The sequence below is a fragment of the Heteronotia binoei genome, chromosome 1, assembly GCF_032191835.1.
Source record: "Heteronotia binoei isolate CCM8104 ecotype False Entrance Well chromosome 1, APGP_CSIRO_Hbin_v1, whole genome shotgun sequence".
Lineage (NCBI taxonomy): Eukaryota > Metazoa > Chordata > Lepidosauria > Squamata > Gekkonidae > Heteronotia > Heteronotia binoei.
Window position 1 is genome coordinate 244,857,010 of NC_083223.1, and position 20,777 is coordinate 244,877,786.

General features: G+C 45.0%; 1 protein-coding gene across 4 annotated transcripts in view; it reads right to left on the minus strand.

Annotated features, from left to right (window-relative positions):
* Positions 1-471: 471 nt before the first annotated feature.
* Positions 472-20,777, minus strand: part of PTK2B (protein tyrosine kinase 2 beta) — a 128,510-nt gene continuing 108,204 nt past the window's right edge. For 2 of the 4 annotated variants that reach the window (XM_060250408.1, XM_060250409.1), the window contains exons 18-31: positions 19,435-19,550; positions 18,609-18,709; positions 17,831-17,920; positions 15,932-16,136; positions 14,733-14,841; positions 14,147-14,212; positions 12,465-12,590; positions 9,207-9,353; positions 8,581-8,619; positions 6,961-6,988; positions 6,348-6,394; positions 4,673-4,819; positions 3,414-3,494; positions 472-2,061 (exon numbers count right to left, since the gene is read on the minus strand). In XM_060250408.1, the coding sequence (XP_060106391.1) occupies positions 1,846-2,061; positions 3,414-3,494; positions 4,673-4,819; positions 6,348-6,394; positions 6,961-6,988; positions 8,581-8,619; positions 9,207-9,353; positions 12,465-12,590; positions 14,147-14,212; positions 14,733-14,841; positions 15,932-16,136; positions 17,831-17,920; positions 18,609-18,709; positions 19,435-19,550 (1,518 nt within the window). In that variant the 3' untranslated portion in view covers positions 472-1,845. The remainder of the gene's footprint in view (positions 2,062-3,413; positions 3,495-4,672; positions 4,820-6,347; positions 6,395-6,960; positions 6,989-8,580; positions 8,620-9,206; positions 9,354-12,464; positions 12,591-14,146; positions 14,213-14,732; positions 14,842-15,931; positions 16,137-17,830; positions 17,921-18,608; positions 18,710-19,434; positions 19,551-20,777) is intronic. The other 2 variants (XM_060250415.1, XM_060250410.1) reach the window with 2 other exon arrangements.

Consider the following 20,777-nt stretch of genomic DNA (forward strand, 5'->3'; position numbering starts at 1 on the left):
AATATATACAAGCCCATTGAGCCAAGTATTATCTCTTCCAACTGCCAGCAGAGATCTTTCCCAAGACCCGGCACTTGTAATCTTTTCAATGGGAATACCTTTGGCCTACAAAACATATGCTTTACCATGTAGCTATGGACTTGCCATGCCCTTCTTCATGCAAATCACAGGCTCTCAGACTAAGCTACATTCTCTCAGAGCCACACAGAGCCAGGCTAGTACAGAAGTTTGATGGTAAAGCTAGAACTGAGGAGGCCATGAAGCTCTTTTGGATGATATTCTCTCTCCCGGCCAAATTTACCTCATAGGAGGATTCCATCTCCTACAGCCAAGTGAGCTGACACTGTTGTGAGGATAAAATGGAGGTGGAGGAAGAGGAACCATAAATAGCTAAGTATGTATTCTAATAACATGACCGTGTCAAGAAGCAATTTTAACCCTCAACAAAGAAAGAGAAGATCAGCCAGAGAATTGGGTTACCTCATTTATCTCGAGCAAAAAATAACAGCTTTGTTAAGATGTGTGGTGAGAGCCCCCCCAAAACACACAATGTTCAGTTTAAAACCAACAAATCGTATCAAACAGAAAGGTTTCTGGTATAGTTGCCTTTTTCTAAATGCACAAGATAATATTACAAAGACGCTCAGGTCAGCAGCTGACCTCACTCCAGGCCTTTTCTTTAAGAAAAGAAACACAACCCGACTTCTCAGGCACAAGAGAAAAAGCACATGGATTCTGAATTTTGGGGAGGAGAGAGGATCCTGCATTCAAAACAATTGATTTTTAAAAAACGAATGAATGGCTTCAAAGCTTCAAAAACCTGAATGATTTCCATGAAACGTCTGTTTCATAGTGAAGCCTGAGTTTCAAGGTTGTGAGCCCTATTTAATTTCTAAAAAACCCCAGCGAATTCAAATACTATTTTAAATTCTAAATCAAGGTCCAGATTCAAGCTTCATTGAAAGCATGGGAGGGAGAGGTGCTTGTGTGTGTTTTCTTGCTAATTTACATTCGTATTTGAAACTTTAGTTTTTAGTAAGTTTTCCCCCTTACAGTCCTTTCAGACCTACATAATTCGGAGATCCATTTATTCCCCCTACATTGGTTCATCTCAAATTAAGTTTGGGAAGCAGGAGGGAGAAAGAAAGGAAGGAAGGATTAGGGAGGGGGCTTCACAAATCGGTTGTTAGTTGTTAAATAAATTGTTCTATACAATGTACAAAGAAGCAAAATAGTCTCTTCCAACAAACCAGTATCCCCAATGGGAAATTTCTCCATCAAGAGACTCGCTTAGCAAGTCTCCTGTTCCCAGTTGACCGTTAAAACCCTTGGAACAACCAAGGAGCAACCTTGACCCACCCTTCTCTGGCTTACCCTGAGAACACTGTGGGGCCCACCAGCCGCCCCACCCACACCTGCCTTTGATCTGCTTCACCAGCCAGATGGATGGTACCTCTCACTGTCACAGGTACCCAAAAGGAAGCAGGACATAATACAGGCAATCCACTTTCTGTGATAACACAAGTGGTGAAGGTTCAGAAAGCCCCACTGAATGGCCTTAAGTATCCTCCACCAGAGGACAGGGGTCTTTGATGCACGTTCCCCCCACCCCCAACCCCTGCCCTTAGCAGCACGTTCTATGGGATGCAAGAAGACAAAAGTCTCTTCCCTGCCCTGAGCATGGCTTCTCTCAGGAGTCTCCTCCTTTGTTCTCAGAAGACAGACGTGACAAAACCAAAGACACAAGAGTTTCTGTGGCACGGGGGATGGGGGAACTGGAGGGGTTTATATATATATAAATATATATATGTGTATGTGTGTTACTTTAAAGGCCAGCTCTCTCAGTCACTCAAACGAGACCTTCACCAGGTTGGCTCGCACCTTGGCTTGGTCTACAGCATCCAGAAGATTCTTTGCATCCACGGCCAGGGTGTGGGAGGCAGTCAGCATCTGGCGCTTGCACTCCTCACTCAGAGAAGTCATGGCATTCTGCTGAGCCAAGCGCATTTTGTTGATCAGCTCGGCAAGGTCCTTGTTGAGAAGTTTCTGAGTACCCTCGATCTGCCAATGGGGAGGGAATATATAATACGTCAGCAGCAAGTTAGCTCAAAGGACATCTCAAAGCAAGCTCCCTTCCTTTTCAAGTAGGATACTTGGAGACAGAAGACTTTTCTGTCTAAGCAGTGTATCACTTTGCTCCATGAGAGTTTGGGGTTATTGTCTAGGAATGAAGATGTGCAGAAAATGCGGTAAATGAATTTGAAATCCATACAGACTTTTCTTATTCATGAATTATCAGCCACTTATTGTTGGCTCAGTCTTGTCAGATTGCAGAAGCTAAGTGGGGTCGTCCAAGTTAGTACTTGGATGGGAGACCACTAAGGAAGTCCAGGGCTGCTACACAGAGGCAGGAAATGGCAAACCACCTCTGCTCACCTCTTACCTTGAAAACTTTGTGGGGTCAACTTAAGTTGGCTACAACTTGACAGCATTTTCCACCACCATCGCTAATGGATGAACACTGAGTCAGACCGTGAGCCAGGTTGCAAGTCAAATTGTGAGCCATTTGGCTCACAATCTGGCTCACTATCTGACTCAGTGTTAGAGCCAGTTTGATGTAGTGGTTAAGTGTGCGGACTCTTATCTGGGAGAACCCGGTTTGATTCCCCACTCCTCCACTTGCACCTGCTAGCATGGCCTTGGGTCAGCCATAGCTCTTCTAGGAGTTGTCCTTGAAAGGGCAGCTGCTGTGAGAGTCCTCTCAGCCCCACCCACCTCACAGGGTGTCTGTTGTGGGGGAGGAAGGTAAAGGAGATTGTGAGCCGCTCTGAGACTGAGTGGAAGGCGGGATATAAATCCAATATCATCATAATCATCATCATCATCTATTTGGTTCACAATTGTCTATTCTGGAAGGGCAGTGGCTCTCCAGACAAATAACCTGAAACCCAAGTTCATTTTAATGGAAGAAACCAGGGCTAAGGCTGAGAACTTCTCCATTCAAAGCGGATCTACCAATATTGAGTTATTGAGGTAGGAAATCTACACAGAATATTATGGCACACAGGTTTTGCATTGTGTGTTCTTTGACATAGCAGCCTGAACAGTTCAGACTAGTTTGAGCTCCTCAAGCTAAGCAGAGTTGGCCCTGGTTAATACTTGGATGGGAGATCACCAAGGAAGTCCTGGGTTGCTATGCAAAGGAAGGCAATGCGTGCAAACCACCTCTGCTTGTCTCTTGTACTGAAAACATCACAAGTTAGTGGTTAACTTGATAGCACTTTATTATTATTCTTTGAGAGATATCTCAGAAGGATTCCCAGCAAACGCAGGCCACCTGAGATAGCTTTCTAAGGCTTCAGTGAAGCAGCCTCACCCAATGGCAAAGAAGAGGACTTGCTGCTGAGACCTACCTCATGGCGCGAAGATGAAGGCAAAGCTGGAAGGATGTCATCTACACTTCCAATGAGCTTCCGAAGAGAGAGACCTACATTCTGCCATGGGGGAAAACAAAAAGCACAAAGTCAAGGCTCCTTGACTTTGGCCAGTTGTTGGCCAGAAAGGCTGTTCTCTGGGTAGTTCTGGAACTGTCTTAGACATGAGGCTTTGATACCAGGATTATAAATCCACTCGTTCTTCACCCACTTCACCACATACCTGAATCCAGGATCAGTTCTTCCATTTGCTTAATTATCATCAAAATACTCTTTGAGAAATAAAAGTCTTCCAAGCCTTTCTCAAGGGTCACCAAGGAGCAGGCTTAGTAAACATTGATAGGCAAGACATTTCATAATGCCCAATTTCTAGCCAGGGATCATTACACTAATTGTGTAGAAAGGACAGTGAGAAGGGAAATCTGTACCGATCTGAGCCATGATGCAGGTCTATAATAGAAGATGCAAGTACTTCCATCATGTGGACTACAGGCTGTGAATGGCTTTAAAGGGAAGGACCAGCATCTGAATTTTGCTGGGAAGGACATCAGTACATGTGCCGTGTGGTTATGTATTATACACATTGGCATTTTGTACTAGCTGAAGCTTCTGAATTGTCTTCAAGAACAGCACACATTATGGCGATCCTTCTCTGAGAGATTACAGCAACATACAGGGACGTACATTGACTCAGCCAAATTGGCAGCATAGTTTATAGGTTGGATGTAACTAGAAAGAAACAGCCTTGGTTACAACAGGAACTTGCTTCTCTAATAACAAAGAAAGGTCCAAATGCATCACAAAGCTCTTTACAGATTCAGTCAGAGATCAATAATAGATAAACTAAAAAAATCTATAAATACTAAATATAATTGGCCCAAATGTTTTGATTCAGAATAAGGTAGCTGCCTATGTTCCCAGCAGCAACTCTCTGATTAATTTAAGACACAGTTGCGTTGAGCACAAAAGGTCTGCCTGAGCTGTGTCAGAGAAGATGCTTCTAGTCCAGAGTTCTGTCCTGAGCACAGCCCAACCAAGATATTTCTGGGAAGTTCACAAGCACCCCAAAGGCTGTTCATCCTCAAAATGAACAAGGCACCCCACCATTCATCCTCAGAATTCCATACTCAGGGGTAATAAATATTGCTTTCCACCCACCCCCCTCCTCAAAGTTCCATTCAATGAACTTTTCCCAGTTCCTCACTATCCCAAAGGTATAGTGGAAAGTTTTCTGTTACCTTCACAACGAGGATGTACCGCTCTGGTGGATGGTTGCTGACCTCATTCTTAAGCTGCAAAACAGCCTTCACCAGGTCCATAACATCACTGTACACAGCATCGTCCGTCCGGTCAAAGTTGGCCGTAGGAGTTGGCTGAAGTGACATCTGAAAAGGATAGGATAGTTTAGGATAGGCTTTCCAAAACTCCTTATACCAAAGACTTTTTTTTTTTTAAAGAAAATGACAATCAGAAGCACACAAAGATCCAAGAAGGAAAGTGCGTAAAAAGATGTGCCATCTGCCCTCAGGAGCCCATACTCTATGCATGACTCAGGATTCTAGGCGGACCTCCTCTGAAGTAAGTCAATTCTGCTGTGTTTCTGCTGGTAACCTTAGCAGGTTAGCCTTAGCAATCTGGAGAGCCAGTTTGGTGCAGTGGTTAAGTGCGTGGACTCTTATCTGGGAGAACTGGGTTTGATTCCCCACTCCTCCACATGAACCTGCTGGTATGACCTTGGGTCAGTCATAACTCTGTCAGAGCTCAAGAGCAGTGTCTGTCAAAGCTCTCTCAGCTCCACCTATCTTACAGGGTGTCTGTTGTGGGGAGGGAAGGGAAAGGAGATTGTAAACTGCTCTGAAACTGCTTCGTAGAGAAGGGCGAGGTATAGATCCAATCTCTTCTTCTTCTCCTTCTTTTTCTCCTTCTCCTCCTCCTCCAGATGGAGCCTGGCGTTCTCCTAGAATTACAACTGATCTCTAGACTTCACAGATTAATTCCCCTGAATGAAGTAGCATCTTTGGAGGGCAGACTACAATATCATATCCTGAGGTCTCCCCTCTCCATAAGCTCTATCTTTCCCAGGCGCTGCCCCCAAAGCTCCAGGAATTTTCTAAGCTGGAGTTAGCAATCATAGTTTTCACATCAGGAGTGAATGAATGGTCCAGACTAAGTTGATGCAGACAAACAGCAGAATTACTTGTCCCACAAAGAGGCCAAATAGAAAAAGGCATGCATGGCCAACACAGGGAACCATGTTCTGAGGAACTGGTTGGCCACTGTGTGAGAAGGATGATGGAATAGATGGACCACTGGTCTGAGCCTGCAGGACACCTCTTATGTTCTTATGTCCTTAGAGATTAAGAAATTGTCTTCTTCTGAGGATAAGGACTTTGGGCGCACTTGAAGCCATGGCAGCATTTCTCTAGAAAGCTGCTCATGTACCAGGGCATGCATGGTCTACAAATTTCTGGTGAACGCTGTGTTTTCCATTCTCATGGTCTTCATTCTCATGGCCGTGTATGCAGGCTGTACCATTTCATCTTGAGAGGGTGTGGAGAGGCATAAAAGACTGTTGGAACACAGCTGGGATACCTGGAAGATGAGTTCTAGCCTAGTCTTGCTCTTATATGAAGGATAAGTGGAACAACAGAGACTTCTTTGGTGAGAGGCAGGTCCACAGTGGCTGTGGAAGCCCCATGTTCAAAACCTGTTTTAGTTAGCCCAGTGCTCCATCTTGAGATTGTAGCTCACTCTGCCCTCAATTTCCATAGTTTTCCAGGGCATTTATTGCAATATTGTAAACATCTACCTTACTTGGCCCCCATGCGTGAACAGTATGTCTGAATCAGGCCAGAGTCCAGCACAACACTGGAAAGGAAGCAACTTGCCATGGGGTGAAGTTTAAGTACATACCTGTGGTACAAACCTGGGTGGCTTCTTGGGGGGCCCTGTAAACTCGGCTAAGCCATCAATAAAAGGAAACAAAGAGCTTTTTAGTACAGTTATACACATCAACACACATAGACAATATTACTACTCAGATGGCTGGTTTGAAAACAAAATCTGATAACTACCTGGCGAGTTAACTAGTTAACAGATGGCATTTCAATATATTTACAGATTTTTAAAGAGTGCATTATAGTTTTTGTAGACAATTGCAGTGAAAATCAAGTTATTTTATGTGTGAAATACATTATAAGCAATGCTCCCTCTAAGCTGTGGAGTCTTGTGAGCAAAAGAGCTACTGGCATTAAGGTTGTGAGCGAGCGATTTGGCTACTGCATAAATTAGTTGGCTCTGGAGCCATCCTTCCTGAACTAAGACAAAAATGTGTGAGCCAGAGGCTAAAAAAAACTGTGAGCTAGCTCACACTAACTCAGCTAAGAGGGAACACTGATTGTAAGGGGATAAATAATAATGGTTTAAAAACAAACATTATATTGTGTAGCAAAGACAACAAAGAGACTGTGGCACTAGAACTCCTGGATGCAAGATAACAATGGAACAGATTGGCAAAAATACTCACTGTAGCCCATCTCCTTCTCAGGAAGTTTCTGAAAAAGGAACAAGATATTTTCTGAAAACTAAGATTTCAGTACAATGCAGAAAGTGGGATGGCAAATAAGCTAAAGCTAAGCAGCAGAGACAGAAATCATGCAATCTCAGACAACTGTTGAGAGGAATATTTTGGTGTGCTCTTGCTTTTGATGCTCAGGAACAAAAGAGGAAGTAGACAACAGCGACCCAGACATTCAAGAGGAGAGGCAAGGAAAAGGCAAGAGCAGAAAGGCTTAAGAGTGAAAACCTCTTTCCTGAACATATGAAGCTGCCTTATACTGAATCAGACCCTCGGTCCATCAAAGTCAGTATTGTCTTCTCAGAGTGGCAGCGGCTCTCCAGGGTCCTGGTACAATGTAGAGTGATGGTTTTGTCCAAGAAACCTCCAAAGAAGCTGGGCTCAGGCCAAGAAGGGCTTCCCTCTCCCACATAAACATGCCCATTTACACAGGTCATTTATCAATGCCCTTGCCTATCAGAGACTCCAACAGTGTTTGGGGTTAGGTGGCTGGTTAAAGGACATTCCAATGGTCATTATACACATTGGGAATGCCCTCCCCAAGGATATCTGCTTGGCACTAACATTTAGGTGCCAAGTGAAAATTAAAGATTTTGAGAGCTATCAACAGGAACCCTGGGGGTCCTAAGAGCTACAAGTGGAGAATATAGGAACCCTAGAGGGAGACAGCTAGCTGTGTGGTTGTGGGAATGGGGTGGGTAGAGAAGCCCTACTGAGGTTTGGGATTGGCAAGGAAGGCTGGGAAGTGGCAGAAAAAATGTTAGTGTATTCGTGTATGCCTGTATATGCTCTCTGAACACCTGATCAGGTGCTTGGAAGGGATAGAATTACAGTACAGAGAGGGTGGGGCTTTTGAGGGTTAGGATGAGGCACCTCCTCTAAAATCATCACTTTTTGTTCTGGGAGTAAATGCTTAGAGCATAGCACAAATAATCCCATGAAAGATGAATGTGGAATTGAAGACAAAAGTTCAGTGGTGGTGGTGGTGGGGAATTCTATCCTTCCAGATTATTTAGCTATTTTAAAGGGGCTTCTGTTTACATGAAATACATTGGCTAGATTCAGACATAGTCCAAATCCATGGTATACTGTAACTATGGCAGGCTAGGGAAATGAGGACTGGCCTCATAGAATCATTCAGCTCCTGGCTTCCCTCAACAAATGCTGGTTTGTCATCTTCGCTCTGGACAGGTAATAACAGTGATTCATGCATCAACTTCAGATTCTGGTTCGACAGACCTTCTTGGCTACAACAGGCTACAATGGTTTTGTGTTGTCTGAACTGAGCCATCAGGTCACTTGCTCTCAAATCATCTTTAATGGTTTACACAAGGGGGCACCTATCTGCGCTACATCAGTTCTCTAACAATTTGGAGTGCACAGACCAGGGAGGAGACCTGGTCCTGACATCACAGGGAATCAGCCCATGTGACCTTTTGACAATCTACTTTAAAACTATCACTTTTTGGACCATGAGTAGAAGAAAGAATGGATAAAGTTTTAGAAAGGCAGCAGAGGACATTTTTAAGGATTGCAAGGCTGGAGATGCTGCCCTTTGAGGACACTTACTGGGGGGGAGGAGTCACTGCTCATAGAGGCTATGGGGTCCTGTGGTGGAGAAGAAGGGCAAACAGCAGTTAGGCATCAGCTTTAATCTCAGGTGGAAACACATCTGCAAACATGCAGTTCAAATGTTCACATGATGGATGTCAAATTTAGGGGGCATATATAATCCAAGCAGAATTGTGAATTTGCATCAACAGTGACTGAATGCTGCCACTGCACAAACAGAAAATCATTCAAAATGCGATCTTTTAAAATTGCAAATGCATTGTTGAAGCGATCACTTCAGGTGTTCAACTTGAGCAATTTATACGCCAAGTTTCGTTTCCAAATGGACAAATTTAGTTTCCAAACAGGTGTCTGGGGAACACCAGATAATTCCTGCAGAAGACCCTAACCCCACATCTCCTAGACAACTTCTGGTTTGGTTCACAAATCTCTTCCTCTTAGGGATCTTGATTACTATCAAGAACCTAAACAAAACTGTGATCAGGAGGATATTATTTCCCCGAGGGTGATTCCTCTGAATCCCTCAGTTAAATGAGTTCATATGACCCTGCTGAAGAGACTCTTAACAGGAAAAAAGACTGGACAGCAACCTGATTATTGCCCATGTCTTCTGCTTAACTCACCAGAGCTTTCTCCTCCTGCCTCAGCCACTGATAATCCTCTGCCATCTGCTTCTGCTGCTTGTCAAGGAGCTGCCTCATCTTGGCCCGCTCCATCTCCCAAAGTTTCTGGGCCTCTTCCCGGCTGCTGGGCCTAAGGAAGTCCTCCTCCTTGTGGGGAAAGAACAACACCTATGTTAACTTCGTTCACATGATCAGTTGTCCTGGGATACCTATTTCTGAGGCTGCTCTGTTGACAAATTTGATTCCTTAAAGAGTATGGAAAATGAGGCAAGGAAGCTGAATTTCCATGTTCAGAGGCAGTATACCTCTGATTGACAATCAACAGGATAGCTCTCTCTTACTTGCCCCGCTAGACTAGATGGCCCTTGGGTCTAATCCAGCAAGAATGTTTTTTCCATTCTTAAAGAGCATCAACAAGATCTGGTGGGGTCTTGCCTCATTTCTCTTTCATCCCAGGAGAAGAGATCATACAAACAACACAAGGACTGTCTTTTCCAGTTAGTGATAGGTGTATGTATTACAGTTCCTCGGCAATCGGTGAACAAGTAGGAAGATGAAGCTGCAGCACTGCAGAAGTTCCTGGGAGCGCAGGCAAGAGCTTGTTGTCTCAGGACAACTGCTAAATGTTGATTCCATCATCGAGTCCCAAGGGGGGAATTAAATATTACATGAAAGTCAGAGCTGCTGCTATTTTTGTCTCTTCCGATCACTCCAATATAACACAAAGTGAGTGACCCTGCACACACTTTCTGCTCTCTCCCCCCAAAATGATGAAGGCTCGGACTAATGGAGTCACACACAGCACCTTCTACATCTTCAAATATATAACACTGTAAGAGGAGGAAGAGTGAGATGAAGCAGAAAGATAGTTGGGGTCAGTGGCAGTCAGGGACTAAGTTAAGGCAGAGAATTAGTACACACAGCAGAGACAGTGGAGCAAAGAAAGGTAATGAACCACATCATGGTGAGGCAGCATTAATTTCTTCTACAGGTGTTGCTGCACCTATTACCTTGCCTCCAGTAACAGGTGCAACTGTATAGTGAATGGCAGCCTGCTTGAAAAGGGCCTGTTGCCTATGAAATACTCCAAACCTTCCAAGAGACATGGCTTTCTCCTGTACAACTGATCAACCATCACTACTCCATAAGGAGCCTGGAATATTGCTGCTGTAAGAGGAAAAGAGCCTCAGCTGGAGGGGGTCATTTAGAAATCAGAAGTGAGGGGGGAGAGGGAATGGAACCCCCTCTTTTTTTTTTTTTGCAACTACCAGTGTAAGTGTAATGAACACAAAAGACATTTTAGGGCCTACTTATTTCACCATAATGGGCTAAAATGCTGCAGGTTCTATGTTGCCTAGCAACAGAGTAGGCCAAAAGCTTAGAACAAGGTCACAGAGTCCCCCTGTTCTTCAGAGGAGAAATTTTCTTTGTTACAAAGCTATAGTTATTGGGGGAGGGGGGGGGAAACAAAGCTTCCTAAGTGGGACAGATGCCTAGAATGTGATCCCCTGGACTGAGGGATTGTGTTTGTCTTCATAAATCTGAGGCTCTGCTAAAGGGCAAGCTTCTGGGCCACTTTATGTGGTTAATTACTTTTAAGACCTGAAGGCCACCTTTAAGAGCTGAAGGCCACAGTCTCATAGGACTGTGTATGTTGCACCTGTCTCATGACTGTCTGCATGGGAGGAGGGTACCATATTTCTGGAGCTGCAGACCTGAGACTCCAAGAAAAGAGTCCAGGAGATACTAAGTGGTACCTAGACAATTAGCGGGCAGAAGCTGGCAGCATCTGGAAAAGGCAAGGAATGGCACTTGGCAGGTCAGGTGGCAGAGTAGGCTTGCTCTTTGCTCACTCATGGTAGGAATTCTAGCCACTGCCTATCAATGTTCAGTTGATCAATGGGCAGAAACAGGCCAGATCACTCAGGCCAGATCACTCCATGCATTACAGAAGACACAGGTTGGGTTCAGAGTACTCCCTGGGGAAACCCACATGTTCCCTGGGATACATTTGGGTTTCCTCAGCTGTCAAGAGTGCCTCTTGCCATTTAGCCAGAACGCTACTTTCATTTCTCACTTAGCCAGCTCCTATCTCTTTGTAACAACTAAAGCATTCCTTCTGCCTGATCTCAGGGATGGCCAAAGCCATCTCTGCCTGATATGTCTGCACCTACACTGGGACTGGGAAAGAACTAGGGGGTGGGGGGAGGGATTGCTTGCTCTGCACCTTGTGTTTGAATATATAATGGTTTTAACATAAGGTATAAGTAGAGGGCATTTGCCTGACAAAGTCAGTTTTCGCAAGAGCCATTTTGAACCTAACCTGTCAGTAAGTCAATAAAAGACTATTCTTTGAATGGCCTGGTGTGGATCACTGAACTGCTGGGGACTTGACATAAGCTGGCCTAAGAACATACCCCCCAAGACTGTTTCAAGTTGGAAAATGGCACTGGGGGCGGGGGGGAGGCTGAAGCTCCTTCTCTATGTGAACTGCAGTCGTGATTCTAAGTAGGTGCTGCATGCATAGGAACTGAGAAGATTGCCCAGTCCACATGTAATTATGTTATGCCTCAAAACCTGGTAGGGATCCCAGCCTTTGTACTCTAAAATGTGCATAGGCACCTTGGTTCCTTGTCATAACTCTTGTTACCCTGCAATATCTCAAAAATGGGATATAACCATGTATTCATCATAAAATAGTTTGGAATACTCAAACGTTTCAAATATGAAGCATTAACAGCAATACTTTAAAGTAGGCCTGTAATTTACCCTATCTCACAGATGGGGCAATGAGGGTGATTGTGGGAAAGAAGTAGCTTGCTAATGTGGTCTACTGCATTCATGACTGAAGTGACATTTGAATCAGGAACCTCCATGCTTACATCCCAGAACCACACCAGCATTCATGCAATTCATGTGGACACCTGAAAACCCAGTGGGAGTAAAAATAAACTCAGATAGGCTTCAGCAATTAAAGATCCACCCTCTCTAGCACCTTTCACAAACATGACTCTTCTTCAACATTTCCAGGTATTCAATCATTTAGAAAATTAACTGGTTCAGAATCCCACCCCTCACCTGCCTATGGAGAATGCAGATTTGAAACAGCTTGCAGAGAGGACAGCAAAACACCTTTTGAGGCTGGTAATGTACCAAAATTGACTCAGTCATACACATGCATCTCACTGGCCACCAAAGCTCTACCTTCTTCCTAGCATTGAGAATGTGCACCAAGCCAGCCTGCCAGCCACACCTTACCCTCATGCTGTGGCGCTTGAAGACGTTGTGCCTGTTGAGCGGTGGTGTGTGTAGGGAGTTGACAGGTGATGGGTACTCGATGGGACTGGTGAGCGTTGGCGAGCTGGCACACAGACCCTCGGGCACCTGAGGAGGGGGAAGCAAAGGCAACGGACACAAAACTAGACACGGCTAGGCAGTAGACACACACAGAGGAGCAGAGAGAGCACACTTTGGAAGGAGACTTTCACACAGCATCTGGACGACAGGAAAGAGCTTGCCTGCTTGTATTCAGGCTAGATTTTATCCTTTAATGAGAAGCATTGGGCATTTGTGCCAGGGACATTTGATGGTTTTCACATCAGCATTCGGAAATCCTATTAGGGGGTGAACTTGTTCAGTACCAGAAAACAGCTTGATACAAGCCGCAATCATGAAGCATTATGCTTTTATTTGATTTTTTTTTAAAAGCCAATTTAATCAATTGCCTGCAGGGTGAAAGCCACTTTGCAATCCTACTTAATGGAAATTTTAATAGTTCAACGCAAGACCTACAAAGAACCCATTTTTGTCTACTTGTGAACAGGAACCTTGCCTTCTTGTATTCTGTACAGCACCAGGCATCACATCTAGAAGTCACCAATGACAATGACCACGACTTCTAGACTTTTACACTAATTTTTGTTTTGCCCTTTTGCTTCATACAGGAGGTCAAGACAGGGTGAATCATGACATGGATGGCACAAATTGGGGTTCTTGTTCTAGAAAGGCCACATGAGTGCTTAAGCTATATGGCTGCAAAGAGGTTTTTTTAAACAATTAGAAGCACTAGAAATTTGGAAAACTGCCCTGGGGGGATTGTAGGAAGACAGATGTCCTTTGTCGTGTTGTGACCAATAAATAGCCAACAGGTGCACTTGATTTATTAAACATCCTTTCTAAACTCACCATTCCCACCAGTAATAGAAACACTGGGCTGGGCTGGGAGGGTACATTTAAACAGAAGTTGTAAATCCCACTTCAAGGGAGGAGAAAATGGATGTCCTAAAGCAAAAGTTTTCTTTATTACTAAAAGAGAGAATTGCCTATACACAGCAGCATTAGAGAAGCGCGTTGTCAGGGGCGGATTGCCAACAAGGAAGCATAGTCAGGTTCTGCTCTGCCTTACAACATGGAGGGAATGTATTTCTTTAGAGCCAAAAGCATTTAACATTTGAACATCACACACAATGCCCGGTGCTGCGACATCATTGCAGAGATGTAGGAATTCCAAGGAGCACTTTCAACAAAGCAATCTTGCAAAAATTGCAGTCAAAGAGCGAATGAGCCTGCTACAACACTTCTACATGATAAATTTGACCATTAAACCTGTATTTGTTCAATGTACTTGTTCAATGAAAAGCATAAGGTCTAAAACCAAGTTTCCAGTGTGGCATTTGAAACTATTATGGGGCAGACTGCTTTGGGTCTCATAGAAATCCTGAAAAGCATTAAGCAGTGGCTACAAACTCAGCAGAAAACACCAAGGTGATGAAAGATCCACAGCTCTGGAGTAATATCTGAACCGCTGGCTACATAAGCTTGGCAAGAATGATAAAGTACAAGGGATTGTTCTTCCTGTCAGAACAGCATATGGAATAAACTGGAGCTCAAGGAAGGGAAATCATTCACCTCTCTGGCTAAGGGAAACCTGAAGTCCTTACCTGGAACTGGAGCTTGGGAGCCAGTAGATTAGTCTGAGGAGGTGGTTTGTACTTGGGCCTGCTGGGCTGGAAGAACAAAGCAGGAAGTCAAACCATATTTGGAAATAATTTTGCATTTTCTGCAGGTTTTTAAAATATCCAGGTGCTAAACAAAATTAACATGGGTATAAATAGTTGGTTATAGTTAAAGTGTTCATTGGTGAGACAAAATAATGCAGTTACAATTATTTTATACCTAAGACTAATGAGTCTATGCGTAATAATGTGTGTGTGTGTGTGTGTGTGTGTGTGTATGTGTGTGCGTGTTGAAACAGTGTTTGGAAAACCCTGATTTAAAACAACCCATGTATTAAATCCTAGAGAATCATTTTAAGATCTTATTTATTTGATTTAAACTGTTTAAATTGGATAAATCGGGAGTGTTATTTACAGCACGTTGTTGTGAAGCTTAGACATTACTAAATCCTGGAGGTGCTCAGGGTCCACCCCCTTCCCTGTCACATTTGCATAAACTTTTTGCTTTGAAACCAAACAGTGAAATCACAAGTTTGCCAGCACTGCCAAGAGGCCACTGTATTCCTCTTACCTTTGGTGGAGGCTCCTGGAAAGAGGTGGGCTCCATGATTTTGGGGGGACGGTGGCGGTTGTTCCTCTCTTGTTCTCGGACGATGTCCTTCTCCATCTGGTAAACGTCACTTTTATCAAACAGGGAAGAAAAGGGAACAAACCAATTCAGCTTTATGAAACTGCACTATCTGCTACTTGCAAAGCTCCCAAAAGGAGCAGTCTGAGCCATAGGGCATCTGGGACAGGTGCCCTGAGTTCTCCACCATCCTGCAAACAGCTGCCCTAGCCACTGCCTGGAAGCCATGACTGTGACTGATCTTCAGTGCTTCCCAAGATTCAGACAGCATGGGGAGGATATCAACCAGCTCTAGGGTGGCCAGGGGTGCCCAAGGTTTAGGCAGTGGTTTTTTGGTGTTTTTTTTTTGGGGGGGGGGGGTCCATTGTAATTTGAGAGGGCACTGCCCTACAGCTGATTATTCTGGACCGCCATCTTCCAGTTTGGCCCGGGGCCAGAGAATCAATAGGACCACTCCTGAGCTCTCAACAACTTTTATCCAAAACACAGAGACCATCAATACTTGGCTATTGTTGAACCCAGGTAAATGGACATCAGGTTCAAAACCTCCTGCCCCAATGTAGGATTCCACAGAAACAGCACATGCACACATGTAGGTGCCTTGTTGGCCAGGGAAACAGGGGAGCCCTCAAGTGCACTTAGTACATTTCAAACTGTGTGAACAATGGCTGAAGAAATTACAGCATCCATCTGGAGTCTGACTGAATACTTCTCAAAATGAGGGTTTAAGTGCCCTACTTATCTCCCTGCCACTTTTATTCTTTCTAGCTAGGGGTCTGCTTTGCTACTCTCTTCATTGCTGCTGCTTACCTTGTTTTTATCTAATGTAAGATACCTTGAATGCACCCCATTGTGACTAAAATGGGGATGGATGTTTTTAAAATAAATAAACAAAGCCATACCCTAGACTATGCAAAACTGGAAGCCATTGCAGAATTATGCAGAATAAGAGGACATCTTGCCATCGTGTCTTCTTTCTTTCTTTCTTTTGTGGATTTATATTCCGCCCTTTCCTGTGAACAGGCTCAGGGTGGATGACAGCATTTATGTACAAGCAACAGAATTCAACGTTTATGCACTGCATACTTTGGCCTGTAAAATCCAGTGTGTGTGGTGGTGGTCAGGGCCACCCTCTCACTTACCTCAAGCTGCAGACCAGCTCCTTGAACTTGGGCCTGTCACTGGGGTCATAATCCCAGCAGCGGGTCATCAGAGTGTAGAGGATGGGTGGGCAGGCATCAGGCTTGGGCAGGCGGTCCCCCTTCTCCAGCACCCCAATCACATCTTTGTTCTCCAACCAGAAGAATGGCTGCTTGCCATAGCTGAGGATTTCCCACATGCAAACAGCTGCAGTGGAGCAAATCAGGAAGAAATCAGAGCGGGCAAAAGTTTTGGGGTGGGGGGAAAGTTTCAGATTGGAGACCCAGGAGCTGATTTGCTCCATGATACCCTGCCAGCATCCCCTCCCTAAAGACCAGGGCCTACATCCAGCCTTCAGGGCTTATTTGTCTCCTGAAATCCTGTCAATGTAGTCTTTTTAGGTTCAAGCTGCACATATTTTTCCCCTTTGAGAACTTTTAGGGGGACAGTAGCCTGCAAAATGTAGTAATCTGTAGTCATCACTTATAAAGTCTGAAGGCTCTATATGGAGTGCCCCTCAACCACTGCTGCCATTCCTTTACCACCACATACAGTTGTCGCTATAATATGTGGCAGATATCTTGAGACTCTAATGGTTGTGCAAGAGCCAGAAATTCATCTGGTGAAGCTTCCCCTGTCACTACATCTTCAGGCAGGAAAAAGTACCTGCTGAATTTCTGCAGCTCTGGAAAGTACACAAACCATGGCAGGGAAAAAAGGGTGTAAAGGCTTCCAGTCCTCAGGAACGGAGGCAGATTTCAATGAAAGATTACATATTTTTGTCAGGCGATCCACAAGTTAAACTTTGAGTTCTTTCAGAACTCTTGAATGTATGCCATCCGGACCTGGTGACTTATTAGTTTTTATTTCATCAATCAGTTGTAGGACCTCCCCTCTTGTCACCTCAATTTGACTCAGGTCTTTCCACACCCCTTCCAAAATTCATGGTTCTGGAGCAGGCAAACACTTCTTATCTTCCACAGTGAAGACGGAGGCAAAAAATGCATTCTGCTTCTCAGTCATTTCCCTATCCTTCTTCAGTAATCCTTTTACCCCTTGGCCATCCAAGGGCCCCACTGCCTCCCTGGCTGGTTTCCTGCTTCTAATATATTTGAAGAAATTTTTATTGTTGGTTTTTATGTTTTTTGCAATATGCTCCTCATAGTCACCGCTGCGATCCCTCTCCTCCCCAAACCTTGGCCTCTCCACATTTCCCCCCAAAACTCCTGGAATGTCCTAAACCACATTTGGTAACCCTAAAGGGAGTGCCAATGAAGAATCATTATGGTCACAAACTACCTGCCAATGGCAAGAGCCAAGTGAATTCAAAATCAACAATAGGGCAAGGAAGCCAAGGCAACAGACTCTGTGCCTCTCATCCTTAGATAACTGCACCATTCCAATAAACACCTTAGCTTTAAATTAAAAAGCAATAAAAGACAAAAGCCAGGCATGAAGCTATCCAGTATGCAGCACAGTGAATTGAATGTGCAACCGCCTGCCTATGGGAGTGCAAACTGTGGGTGTGTGCCTGGTGCAACAAGCTCCTGGTTTTCAGGGAACAAGTTCCTTCCCTTGAGGCTAAAGTTACTTATCTGTAGAAGCCAAGAGCTAGAGGCATTCCATTCCCATAGTGACTCCTCCCCCACTGTCAGGGAGAATGAGGGGCAACACCTATGGACTGGGTTATTTGAGCCCCCTCAAACTCTCCAGTGTAAACCTGTTATCTCCAGCCTGTTATCTCCAGCCTGTTCTTCAGTTGAGTCCAAAAAAGACCCAGCACCTTAAACCTGTGCTTGGGTTCTCCTTTTGCATTTGCATCTGACTGTCTTCTCTTCAAAAACTGGGTGTGACTGAAGGTAAAGGCGAATGTCTCTCCCTGCCCCTCAGTTTCCACTCACCAAACATCCACACATCGCTGGCAGAGGTGAAGCGGCGGAAGTTGATCGACTCAGGCGCCATCCACTTGATGGGTAGGCGAGTCACCGAAGCTGAGTTGTGGGGAGAAGAGATCACAATGAGTTAACCAAGAGTTAAGATTTCTCTTGCTGTATTAAATCACTTCACAGTAGCCCTCTTTCCCTGTTTCCAGGTCCCAGAAATCTCCAGAATCATGCAAACTAAGCACATGAACCTGCCTTGTAGTGACCCAGCCTATTGGCTCAACTAACCCATTGCCATCTGGTTTTTTTTTTTAAATGCGCTAAATAATTAAATAAATACAATGTTGCATTTCCAAACTTTGTTGCAAACAGGGTTTTTTTTGTAGCAGGAACTCCTTTACATATTAGGCCGCACCTCCCTGATGTAGCCAATCCTCCAAGAGCTTATAGGGCTCTTAGTACATGGCCTACTGTAAATTCCAGGAGGATTAGCTACATCAGCGGTGTGTAGCCAAATATGCAAAGGAGTTCTTGCTACAAAAAAAAAGCCCCCGTTGCAAAGCATACCTGAGCTGCATGAGAACATTTAGCAGTTACAAATATATGATACTACTGAATCAAACTCTCTAACTTAGTAGAGTCTTCTCTGACTGGCAGGGGCTCTCCAGACTAACAAAGGGAAGCTGCTCCTAGATTACCTGTCTGGGATCCTGTAAATCAAAGATGCCAGGGACTTTCCTTGTATACTGTGTTCAAATGTAGCTTCATCCCCCCCGCTCCACTGATCCTTTCTTACCTTTGTAATATTCATCATCCTCAATGTATCTGGAGAGGCCAAAGTCTCCCAATTTGACACATTCGGGAGAAGCCACCAGGACATTTCTGACAGCGATATCCCTGCAGATAACAAATCGAGTTGGTCATGGCAGCAGGGGTACCTGAGCATGATTGCTCACCACTTGCATCACCACTCATCCAGATTGAGGTTCTAGATTTATGTAAACACACAGGCTGCCTTTGTGCTCCAGTGTTGTTGCATCCTTTTTGTCCCCCTTCAGTGTAAGGCTGGGAATTGAGGCTAGTGCTGAGGCATTAGATCTTTCTCTCTGTGTGTGTGTACATGAATGCACGAGTGGGGGAGTTGGATGGATTAAGGTCTGTTTCCCACTGCTCTTTAAATACACAGTCCTAAAAAAAACAACTCATCCTGCCCTCCAATCCAACACTCAGATCTTCCTCTCTGTGTGTGTGTCTGAATGCACGAGTGGGGTGGGTGGGGTTGGATGGATTAAGGTCTGTTTCCCACTGCTCTTTAAGTACATAGTCCTAGAAAAACAATTCATTCTGCCCTCCATTCCAACACTCAGACGTTAGCCTTGCAATGTTGCAGACTATAGAACTGTCTCAGCTTCCTGAGCTCTGTCAACATATTTCCGGGTACTCTCAAGTCTGTTCACATCACACAACGCAGGGTCTCTATAGCCCTTGGGGGATTCTGTATAGCTCTGGGAACACCATGACAGTGCAGAGGTGTTTATGGGGTAGTCTTTGCTTGTTTGAAACCATGGAAAGGTGCCTCCACAAAGCACCCCATTCCCACTTCATCGGAGTCATTCTTGTACCTGTGCACGCAGTTGATGGCCTCCAGGTATGCCATGGCCTTGCCAACCTGCAAGGTGTACAGGATGAGGGTAAGGACTTTCAGGGAAGCCTTGTTCTGCTCGAGGTAGTGTCCCAGCTGCAACGGGGAGAGGAAAACACATGTCAGGAATAGCTCGGACTCCCAATTCTTCTCTCTACAGAACCTCAAATTCAAGTTTCTCCTCTGACAGATACCAAAAAGATGACTGATTGTTTGGAAACCCAAACAGTGGAAGTAAGACAACTGGCAGAGATAGGCAGCATCCACATGCTATCCTACACCATTATGCAAGGGGAGAAAGCAGGTACCTGTCTTTGTTCGGGAACCCCCTTTCCTCCCTCTCCCTTGCCTAAGACCCAGACTCTCTGTCTGGGGCAGTGATACTCTGTATTCTGGGTGCTTGGTGGGGGGCACAGTGGGAGGGCTTCTAGTGTCCTGGCTCTACTGGTGGATCTCCTGATGGCACTTGGGATTTTTTGGCCACTGTGTGACACAGCGTGTTGGACTGGATGGGTCACTGGCCTGATCCAACATGGCTTCTCTTATGTTCTTATGCTCTTCTCTTATGTTCTCACCAGGCCCCTCCAGACAATATCCTACCTGGCTTCCATTCCTGTTCTAGTAAATCCTGTCACCCGTGTGTAGGCTTGCCAATCCCCAGGTCCCAGCGGGTGTTCTCCCACTTTCTCAGGCTCCTTTCCAATCCCTGTCAACTGGCCAGCGGGGGGGAGCCCTGCTCCCACAGCCCCCTGTACCTTTCCACCTCTGGAGGCTTCAGACTCCACTGGAAAGCGGAGTTAGAATGGTGCGTCTGCATTTTTAAGGCTGAAGGGGGGCAGAGAAGCAGGCAGAATAACATGGCTATGAAAGCAGCCCAGACCCTCTGTTGGTTACACAATCTTTGCAGAGGTCGCTTGCAGCCCAGACCCTTTGTTGGTCGCAAAATCCTTTCAGAGGTCGGTTGCTCTGTGTTACTTCGAAGAAGTTGGAAGTTCAGCAACTCGTGAGTAGAGATGCTAATCCCCAGGTAGGAGCAGGACCTTCCCCACTTCAGAGTCATCAGAAAAGGGGGTGGGGGGAGGGAAATGTCTGCTGGGCACTTCATTATTCCCTTTGGAGATTGATTCCCATAGGGAATAATGGAGAATTGATCTGGGGCTCTGGAGGGGCTGTGTTTTGCAGTAGAGGCACCAAAGTTTCATAGCATCTAATGACTCTCCTCAAAATGTGGTCCAAGTTTCAAATAGATTGGACCGGGGGGGGGGGGGTCCATTTCTATGAGGCCCAAAAGAAGGTGCCCCTATCCTTATTTCTAATATAGGG